This window comes from Epinephelus moara, chromosome 10, assembly GCF_006386435.1.
Source record: "Epinephelus moara isolate mb chromosome 10, YSFRI_EMoa_1.0, whole genome shotgun sequence".
Lineage (NCBI taxonomy): Eukaryota > Metazoa > Chordata > Actinopteri > Perciformes > Serranidae > Epinephelus > Epinephelus moara.
The window spans coordinates 5,728,994-5,739,494 of NC_065515.1; the positions used below are offsets into that span (position 1 = coordinate 5,728,994).

Below are 10,501 nucleotides of genomic sequence, written 5' to 3' on the forward strand. Positions count from 1 at the left end.
GAATAGGAGTCTGATTTTATTTTATTTCATTGAAGTGTTCGCAGTTCTGAAACGGAAAATGTACCCATATGCTCTGAGCATTCACCTGGGGCTGTTTTAGAATGACATGTATATATGTATGCATTTTGAAAATGGGCGTAATTCTAACCTTTAAGTACACTTAACAAATGTACTTAGTTAAATGTCACCACTGCCAATAGCTAATGGTAGGCAAATATGATCTTTTGAAAACAACATTGTGTTAAAATGTTCTTGAAATTTAATTCACAAGCCAACCAACTACTTTCACAGGAAGTCTTAGACAAAAAAATAAATAGCCTACATAATATTAATTTCTAAGAAACACATAGTCCTTTATTGTACTAGATAAAATGGATTAATTAAATAAATTGAGTGAGAGTAGTAGATTGCTACTGACTCTTTCACACAAAAGAAATAAACTATGATGGAGATGGTTTTGCATTTACGCCCACATCTATAACAGTTCAATTAGAATTCAATTAGATTTTAATTCCCAGTATCACAAATCACAAGTTGCCTCAGAGAGCTTTACAGAATACGACAGCATGGACCCTCACAGCAGATAAGGGCAAACTCCCCATAAAAACCCTTTAAGAAACTTCAGGAAGAGCAACTAAGGAGGGATCCTTCTTCCAGGACGGACAGATGTGCAATAGATGTCGTGTGTACAGAACAGATCAACATAATACATTTGCAGTAAACATTAGTTCTTCTGGGAACATGGGTATATTAATGAGGTGGCAGTCTGAATGAGTTACAGGAGCCTGTTCTCTGGCCATCATGCTGTTGGAGGGCCTGCTCTCTGTAAGGGCCCCTTGTCCCATGGGCCCCTACACTGTCTATACATGTAAACCAACATGGAGCGATTGGAAAGGAAGATATATATGTGATATGTGCATGCTTGCATGTTTGAATCCCTGCCCAGTGCAGCAGTAAATAAACAGGTGGAGGCGGAGGAAATCTAACACGTCCATATTCATCACCTGCGGTCACATGAGCTGCTCGCACGCGCAGACTCACAGTTCGATTGTATCTGCGACTGTGCAGATGACGCACTGAGCTTCAGTGTGTAAAGATGGCCCCTTTTCCGGACGAGGTGGATGTTTTTACTGGCCCACACTGGCGAATGAAGCAGCTGGTGGGCCTGTACTGCGAAAAGGTGTGTATAAATGAATGTCGGTTGTCAATTTGGTGGCTTATAAAGGAATATATGAAGTGCGTGTGGCCAGCGGACGAGTGAACGCCAGTTAGCACGCCAGCTAGCGTTAGCTTGTTTCTGTAACGATTGAGTCAGTCGAAGCAGATGGACTATCACGCCTCACGACTACATTGGGACCGTTTGGTAGCTTCGAGGTTAGACTTATAAACGTGAAGTTAGCCAAACATGGAGGTGTTTGCTTATCCAGCACTTAAACGTATCGGGTTGCACTTTTAAGAAAACATATTTAACGTTATCGATACACAGCTAAGGCTTGCTAACTGCTTTAGCTAGCTTAACCAATTTACAAGATACATTGTTATGCAACATTCTTAAAGCATCTCAGAGCAGTCTGTCATGTTTCCATCAACTGTTTTATAACATTGGAGACGTTCAGGCTGTATGTTAAAATTTCGACAAGTCAGGTAAACTCAGTGACAGTAGATAGCGTCATGTAATTACGACGGTTGTGCAAACGTGAGCTACGTGACACTGTAGCGTTACAGAAGCTCTGAGTGGAAAGTCAAAGTGTTGCAGCAGCATTAAGACATACAGAAGTACAAATACACAGAGAAATCAAAATAAGTAAATGAAATAAGAGCTAGGCCATGTACAACTTTTGTAAGAGTAGAAAAAAAGGATTATACAAGGGCAATTCAAGTTAAAGTGGCAAATTATGAGATAAAGTTATACTGTATGATTAATAACAGCTGGTCTAGTGTTACGTAAACTTAACACAGTAGAATAATGTGTGCTGTGGTTAAGTAATATCACTTAGTGTTGTCTGTATTAATAAAGTAAAATAGAAATGTAGTGTACGATGTGTACATAGTATAGTATGATGTACCAAAGTACATGTGAGGTACAAGACATAGTCAAAGGTTCAATGTAATAGTAGTAATATAAATATAATATAATCTAGTACAGTGGTTCCCAACTGGTGGGTCGTGGTCCAAAAGTGGATCGCAGGTCCATTTATTTACAGTGACTTTCTGGCACAGAGCTTTTATTTTGAAGTGCTGTTTCCTGCTGTAGCATGAGTGACAAATGGACAGCTACTTGACAGAGACAGCAAACTAGCTCGACAACATGTCCAAACACAAGTATGATACTGAGGTGTTAAACTGTGTGGACCTTGAACTAATGACTAGGGACAAATCTGGACCCCGGGGCTGGACCAGTTGGGAAGCACTGATCTAGTATAAGTTAAAATACAGTATGGTGCAGTATAGTATTGTTATTAGCCGTCTAAGATTACATTCTCTGTCACACTGCAGCAGGTGCTAATTATTTTATTTATTACATGGGTATCACTATAAACACTTATGTCATTACAATTTATAATAAATGATTGTTTCTTTGTTTTATTTCCACAGTTGTCAAAAACCAACTTCTCCAACAACAATGATTTCCGCTCATTTCTTCAGTCACTGTGCGCCACCTTTAAGGAGTTCAAGATGCACGAACAAATCGAGAACGAGTACATCATCGGCCTGTTGCAACAGCGCTGCTGCACTGTGTACAACGTGCATTCTGACAACAAACTCTCAGAGATGTTGTCCCTCTTTGAAAAAGGATTGCACAACGTCAAGGTAAACATGCATCAACCCATTATAGAAAAGTTTATTGTCCTGCCATGGCCCTAGATTGCACCTAGGCTTTACTTGAAATGAACACATATATGAGCTCTGCAGAGCTTAGCTGATAGTTGTTGCTCAATGGTGGGGTAACACTCTGTCATTAGAATAAATATCACGTAGCCAGATTGCAGTACCAACAACAGAAGAGTTGTTATTTTCATATGTACATGTTAAATGTATAGATTGGAAATAAATCTGTATCTTTTGAAATACAACTTTTTTTTTTAAAGCCCTTTACAAGTTTTAGCATCCATTTTTCTAAGTTTTTGTCACTATTGTGTGATGATACAACTTGAAATTGTATTTATTTATAAGGAAAAGGTCAGCTGAGAAAGAATTGCGCTGGTTTGTATAAGAAAGGTGGGGTTGTGTTTTTGTGACCTGCTTAACAAGATAGAAGAGTTATTGTTCTCTCTCAAGCCATTGGCCAACCAAAAATGGGCTTTCCAGAATGATGCAATTGTGTAAATCTTAACTTCCGCTCTGCTCCAGACAGTTTGTAAAACAGAAAGGAACATTCTGTATCTTTGGGTTGAGAACTGTCCTAGAGGAAAGATGTTTCTACTGATATGAATAATGTTGTGCTGAGTTATTTGTGTTCAGCTGGATGACCTTTTTTGAATTTTCCTCATTTCCTAAAGAGACTCTGACAAGGCTATGAATTGTATGTGCCATGTATAAAAAAAATACATGTGCTAGATGATGCAGACAGGATTGTGAAGAAGTCTCAACTGACATGTTTAAGAGATCCCATGAATTAATAATTGCTGTGTGTTTTTAGAGTGAATATGAGCAGCTTAACTATGCCCAGCAACTGAAGGAGAGACTAGAGGCTTTCACACAAGACTTTCTGCCCCACATGAAGGAAGAAGAAGAGGTACAAGATGTTCAAATTCCTATTTACTGTTAATATAAATATCTTTTGATTAATTGATTCCCTAAAGCATGGGTAAGACTAAATTGTGTTCCATAACAACAAAGGGAAAAGACATAAACAATAATCCCTAAGGAAACATTTTCAAAAACATGTATGCTCATACCCCTGTGAATGACACTGTTGCAAGCTGTTTATAACCAAGGAGAGTCGTTGCAGGTGTTTCAGCCTATGCTTATGCAGTACTTCACCTACGAGGAGCTCAAGGACATCAAGAAACAGGTGATAGCACAACACTGCAACCAACACCAATGGGATTGTGCCGCTGAGGTGCTGAAGGGCTTCAGTTTGTGGAGCCAGGCGGAGGAGCTGCAGAAAGCCTTTAAATATGCTGACCACGAGAAGACAGATTATGGTTAGTGAACATGTTCCCCAGTGTTGTAACTATTTTTTATGCAAACAAGCTAGACCTCATTAGTAAACAACTAATTGAAAAGGTTGATAGATAAAGAAATATATATTTGAAGCCCCAACATTGTCTAGCACTTGCAGTAAAATAAGCTTTTTTCCAACAGATGACATTTTAACTTGTCATAAAAAAGCTCAGGTGTTAATAATAGCAAAAACAATGGCTCTGTCCTAGTCAAGTGTCCCAGTAAGCCACGCCATTGTGGCAGTGAGACAATATGTACAAAAGCAGGACCTTGAAACTAAGGCAACCAAGGTAAATGGCTTTCGGCCATCTTTAATTTTATCATTAACACCTGTGCTTTTATATTGTGACATGTCAAAAAGGTCTATGTCTACGCTGCGCCATGCTAAACTACTTAAGTCATTAGTTTCATTAAAGGATAAATAGTCTTGGAAAGCGAATTGCATTTATAAAATATGCATTTGATAATTTCGGTTTTTAAGTCGGTGACAAATAAAGCTGTTTTGTCCTCTTTCCTCAGAACTGGAAAAGAACAAGAATTCTTCAGCCCACATTTCCCAGCTTCCCACAGAAATCATGCTGAGGCTGTTCCACTATTTGGGCCCTGAAGATCTGTGTCGCTGCAGTCAAGTGTGCAGCTCTTGGTCAGACCTGGCCAAGACCGGCTCTCTGTGGAGGCACCTCTACCCTGTGCGCTGGGCCAGAGGTAGGCTGCTGACAGCTGGTGATTACCTCAAGGAACAAAATATTGCTTACTTAGCTAAATGTACCCTGCAAAAAAATACTTCACCTGCATTAATTTATGCAGTGGTGGTCCTCTGCTAATAAATGTTTTTCTCTCTAATGTAGGTGATTATTATAGCGGCCCCCCTGGGGATCTGGACCAGGAGCCAGATGAGGAGTGGGTGAAGAGTCGGCAGAATGAGGGTCAGGCCTATCAGCAATGGGATGAGGATGCTGATGTTGATGAGTCTGGTGAGGTTTTGTTGTAAGCAAAGTACACGCCAATGTTATTAACTGAAGATGATCATGTCGGAAAGCTTTTAAATCACCACTGTGCCCTTACAATGTCCACTGATTTTTACACTGGTCAAATGTAAAGAGGTTTGTGTCATAAACAGATTAGACACCTCAAAGTCTACTAAAATATATCTTATTTAAAACTGGTATCAAAAAGCATGGGCTGGGAGGTTTTGACATCTCTAATATTTGATTATCTCGTGGATTTAAAGTAAAGCGTGAGAAAATCCAAATGTATTTGCCCAGGACCCTCAGACAGGGCACTCCAAATTTGCTCACTTGCTGTTATCATGAATTCAGTCACCTTAATTCACTTTTTCTCCAGCTGCACTCTGGCAAAAAGGTAAATAAATAGAGCAAGCCATAGGTTGTGCCTCGCAGTCCATTTGTTACAGGTGATGATTAAACTTACTTCTGTACAGACTGAGAATGTTCTTGTTCATTGTCTTTTTAAGATGTGTCGGGCCAAACACAGGGCTCCCTGGCCATAAGCACTGCTAAGCGAGAGAAGAGGCTTCTGAATGGGATTATCCAGAACCTCCTGCCAGCTGTGGGTCCGTCTGTCAAGTCCATTGTTCTGGCCTACAGTTCCACAGTCTCGAGTAAAATGGTATGAAGTTCTCACTTTGACACTGAAATTGACGATACCCGATAATGAAGACTGAGTCAAGTCTGAACTGTCATGTCCTCTTTTCAGGTGCGCCAGATCCTCAGTTTCTGTCCCAATATTACTCACCTGGACCTGACTCAGACTGATGTTACAGATTGTGCATTTGACAGGTAAATATTAAAAGTCATTACTAAAATATTACATAATTTGCCTAGGGCCAGCCCTGGTCCATTCTTTTTTTAACTACAGGAAACTCATCTCATTGTCCTTGCTATCCTCTTACAGTTGGTCGTCTCTTGGAGCTTGTCTCTCTCTGGAGCACCTGGATTTGTCAGGGTGCGAGAAGATTACTGATCACACCATGAAGAAACTGTCTATCGGGCTGGGTGACCTCACATCCTCCACCTGCGTTGACAAACGTTCAGACCGGCGAGCCAAGCTTCTTAAAAGTTCCCCAGTACCCATCACGCTCATGGACGAGAGAAGCCTACATCCAGTGGTGCGGAAGCGGCAGGCCATCATTTTTAAGACAGGGACAGGTCGTTGGGGCGCTGCCTGCACCCCCACGTCAGTGTGGGTCCTGGACCCCTCAGACCCTGCAGATATTGAGGATGCTGCAGAGTGGAGCCGTCGTGGTGTGATGTCTCTCCCTGAAGCAGAAAGCTTTGTAGAGACACAGCTCGTGGGAGGCTCGTGCTGCTGCAGGAGGAGCAGGAGGCGTGGGCACAGGACTGGCTCAAATGCCTCCTATCTGCATCAGCAGTATGCTATGTCTGGGGAAATGTTTTGTGGTCACTCTACCTGCTGCACTAGTGACATGGCCCTCAGGACTTTTACTGGGCCTCAGTGCGAGTCAGGCACCACCAGAAGCAGCACTGCAGAGTTTCGGACTAAATGCTCCTCCTTTGGGGGCCTGCAGTGCCTGGAGCGTGAAAACAGGACTGACCAATCAGCAAAACGCTCACTGAAATTTCTCAGTCTCTCTGGATGTTACCAAGTGACAGATTTGGGCTTGAGGTAAAGATCATACATTGCTCTTTTTCCAAAACACTCCTTTTGCTCTTAAAACGGCCTAACAAACCTGGCTTTAAATGGATTTATATGAGAGGTTAGTATCTTCAGAAATGTATGTGATGCAGTACGATGAATGTCGTCTTTGATCAGCTGAAAATTCCAACGTTTTGTCAGGTTGCAGTTTCAAAACAATGTTTAGAGCGAAGTGGCACATGTAGTTATTTTCAGTGCCAGTTGAAAACAAGTGGTGTAATAGCTTGTGTGGGTGCGGTCAATTGTGCAAGCACTCTGCCACTTATCTTGGCAAACTCCTTATCCCTGCAGCCTTACTCATGTACACAGTTTTGGTGAGATAGACAGATGTGAATGTTTATTCACATGGCAGTATAAAAATAGAAATGCGGGTTTACTCATCAAATTATGTTTCCATCAGTTATTAAGTAAATGCTGATTATTAGATGAAGGCTTTACATTTGCTGTAGTCAGCATCCATTATTAGCTTAAGACTGGATCATCAGTGTCTATCTATACATTCTCACTGCTGGTGTGCAGGTTGCTGTACCTGTAATGAGGTTGCACCATGTGTGTGTTTCAGGGCTCTGTCGCAGCGTGGAGGGCTTCCTTTCCTGGAGCATCTCAACCTGTCTGGCTGCCTCTTCATCACTGAGGTGGGGCTGCAGGAGCTGGTGTCAGCCTGTCCTTCCCTCAATGATGAGCACTTTTATTACTGCGACAACATCAACGGTAACACTCAAAAGTGAAAATGTTAGGGGTCATTTTTCCTCTGAAACACAAAACTGTACATGCTAGTAACTTTCAGATTACATGCCAGTAGTGTTAGCAGTCAAAGTGCATGTTACCCATAGTTGCAAAAATAATTTGAAAGCATTAAATGTAGAAATATCGACAGCATCATTGCTCACGTGCACCAAGTATTTTCCTTTGCTGAGGCATGTACGGTGCATGAGAAACCCCACCAATGCAGTTGTGCTATTAAGCCACCAGGTGGCTCTACAACGCTACATAGCATAGACAAGCATAGACATGAATTGTACAGGTTATTTCTAATTCTGTTACAGAAGTAAGGTGCTTTGGAGATAGCTGTTTCTTTAAGCTGGATGTGAATATGTCATGATGCAGTTTGTGGCAACTGTAACAAACATTCCTAACCCCACCTGCATAGCATGGGTCCTAGTGTTACAGATCCTACTAAGGTGGAAGGTAAGTAGGCATTACAGTAGCCAGTACGATGCCGTCAGAATTCACTTCATCTTATTCATTTATTTAATGTAAATGTAATGATTCACTCTTTGGATTGTGTGGGTAAGGGTATGCACAAGCAATTTCATATGTCCTATGTCATGCAGTTCAGTAGGTGACCATTGTGTGGTGTTTCTGTCCAGGTCCTCACGCAGACACGGCCAGCGGCTGCCAGAACCTGCAGTGTGGTTTCCGGGCCTGCTGTCGCTCTGGAGAGTGATCCTGCCAAGCAACGCTCTCCTTAAACTTCACGTCTCCCTTTTTATTGCACTTTATCCTGGGAATACCGGTTGCTGTACTTTGTGTCACTCAAAAAGTTTCTGGATGAAACTGTAAATTTGCTCCCGTTACTTCCCTTTTCCATCTATATTAAATGGAAATAATCTTTTCGAAAAAGAAAACGTAAAGGAGTGATGATGGATTTGAAGTGTCTGAAAATGTACATTCTGGTTCCTTTTTTTGGTTTGAAAAATTAAAAAAGAAAAAAAAGCTAGAGAAGAGTAAACACCAAGTACTTTGTGTTTTCTGTAGTTACACCAGTTTTCCTTTGTCACTAAAACTATACTGATTTATAAGTCTTCTTCCCCCTGCTGTGTTTAGTTCATCCATCTATAATCAGCATAGTGTAGACTGACATCATCAGCATCAATTAAACAAGCTTTATCATCTATCTGAGAGGGTAATGTGATTTCATTGCTGGTCCCCCTGTAGACTGAAGCTGTCACGTTGTTGACAGTTACAGGTCAGAATGAATATAGTCCCACTGTACATGGAGGACGTCCCTCACTTTGATGTCCATTTGATGCTTACACAGCAACCATTAAGTTACAGAGTCACCAGTAAAGGATGTACAGACATAAGGATTGGCACATGATGTTACAGTGTAGTCTTATCATTTTGTCCAACTTTGTGATACCAGATGTTCATAGTCACCAAAACAAGCTTTAGTTTTTCTTCATGCACGCCAGTGTGGGAAAAAACGGACCAATGTTCATATAAGAGGGATCTGGATACACCCAGCACTGATGAGGCTTTTAGAGGAGCTGAAAGGAGATTAAGAATAATTACCCTCAGATTGGGAGAAGCTTACTTTGTCAATTTTCAATAGATTGTACTTCATCTTTAATCATTCTGCAGCAGGATGTATTTCCTTGTTCAAAGTCTTGCATGAGGAGTTCTATTGAAAATGTTCAATTCATAAACAGAACAATAAAAGTATCTTGGGGTTAAATGTCTGTTATTGGTTGTTTTAATTACTTTGTGAACATGGTTAAGATATTTAGAAATCGAAAAGTTTGCAAGTGTGACGTTTCAGCGTCTCAGCTAGAGTTGATTTGTGCTTTTCATTAGTTTTTGTTTCAATTCATTTCCAGAGTGGGTTTAGTCTGTTGATCAAGTTTTTAGTTGTTTTAAAATGTGTTTCAGTTTTAGTTTATATTTTTATTAGTTTCAGCAGAAGTTTTATTTTATGCCTCTACACCGGTACCAGCCATGGCCAAAGGCATTATGTTTTTGGGTTTGGGTTGTCCATCTGTCTGTACCATTCACGTGAACTAGTATCTCACACTCCAGATAATTTCTTCAAATTAGGCACAAACATCCACTTGGACTCAAGGATGAACTGATTAGATTTTGCTGGTCAAAGGTCAAGGTCACTGTGACCTTGTGCCTCTCATTCTCACGAACGCGCCATCTACAGAATGCCTTGAAGGAATTTCTTGAAACTTGGCAGAAACGTCCACTTGAACTCAACAATGAACTGATAAGATTTTAGTGGACAAAAGTTAGTGTGACCTCATAAAACCTATTTTTGGCCATAACTCAAGAATTCATGTGCTAATTAAGACAAACTGTCAACTTGCCTGTGACATCAGATTGTTCTGCCAAAACACTTTTTAGGCTATTACTCAAAACCAGCACTCAGGAACAGAAGGGAAGATACTGAATTGGTGACACAAATCTTGAAACTGTGCTGATTGTACAGATCTGTGCTTCAGAATATGTAGCTTCTTAATGGCACCGTTCATATTTGAAGCAGTGTCAACTGTCATGGCTACATGTAAGTTTGGACGTTTGCGGGGGCATACAAGCGCGAGCAATTCTAATTTTATTATGACGAGAAGTGTCTGGGGTAAGATTTAAGGAGTTCAGAATAGGTATTACAGTACAAATACAACACTTTGTGAAGGCAGCTGACTGACAGCCATGTAGACATTCCAGTGTCTGTAAACATATGCACCAATGCCTCCTCATGTTTGTTGTGTTTGTTAATTCGACCAAACTGACAAAGACTAAAATTAAAGACTTATTTTAATTTAGTTACTTTTGCAAGTACACAAAGTTGTTTCAGTTGTAGTTTTTTTCTAAAGTCTATATTTCTATTTCAGTTAACTAAAATGTTTTCTTCACACCTAATTTCAGCTTTTTTAGT

The 10,501-nt window shown here is 40.5% G+C and overlaps 1 protein-coding gene across 2 annotated transcripts; it reads left to right on the forward strand.

Annotated features, from left to right (window-relative positions):
• Window positions 1-1,046: 1,046 nt before the first annotated feature.
• On the forward strand, window positions 1,047-9,305 carry fbxl5 (F-box and leucine-rich repeat protein 5). Of its 2 annotated transcripts, none has more exons than XM_050055041.1 (11): window positions 1,047-1,180; window positions 2,596-2,811; window positions 3,641-3,736; window positions 3,953-4,148; window positions 4,687-4,890; window positions 5,016-5,141; window positions 5,642-5,796; window positions 5,884-5,966; window positions 6,082-6,813; window positions 7,406-7,554; window positions 8,214-9,305. In XM_050055041.1, exons 1-11 carry the CDS (start codon window positions 1,097-1,099, stop codon window positions 8,288-8,290), a joined length of 2,118 nt encoding a protein of 705 aa, XP_049910998.1. In that variant the 5' UTR covers window positions 1,047-1,096; the 3' UTR covers window positions 8,291-9,305. The 2 variants fall into 2 exon arrangements, with proteins under 2 accessions (XP_049910998.1, XP_049910999.1); XM_050055042.1 differs by having other exon boundaries at window positions 4,687-4,872.
• The last annotated feature ends 1,196 nt before the right edge of the window (window positions 9,306-10,501 follow it).

Excerpts from the sequence above, each read along its gene's own strand:
- fbxl5 (XM_050055041.1), top strand. The coding sequence starts at position 1,097 with ATGGCCCCTTTTCCGGACGAGGTGGATGTTTTTACTGGCCCACACTGG. Across the intron at positions 1,181-2,595 it reads TGGGCCTGTACTGCGAAAAG|TTGTCAAAAACCAACTTCTC; the intron begins GTGTGTATAAAT and ends TTATTTCCACAG. Across the intron at positions 5,967-6,081 it reads ACAGATTGTGCATTTGACAG|TTGGTCGTCTCTTGGAGCTT; the intron begins GTAAATATTAAA and ends ATCCTCTTACAG.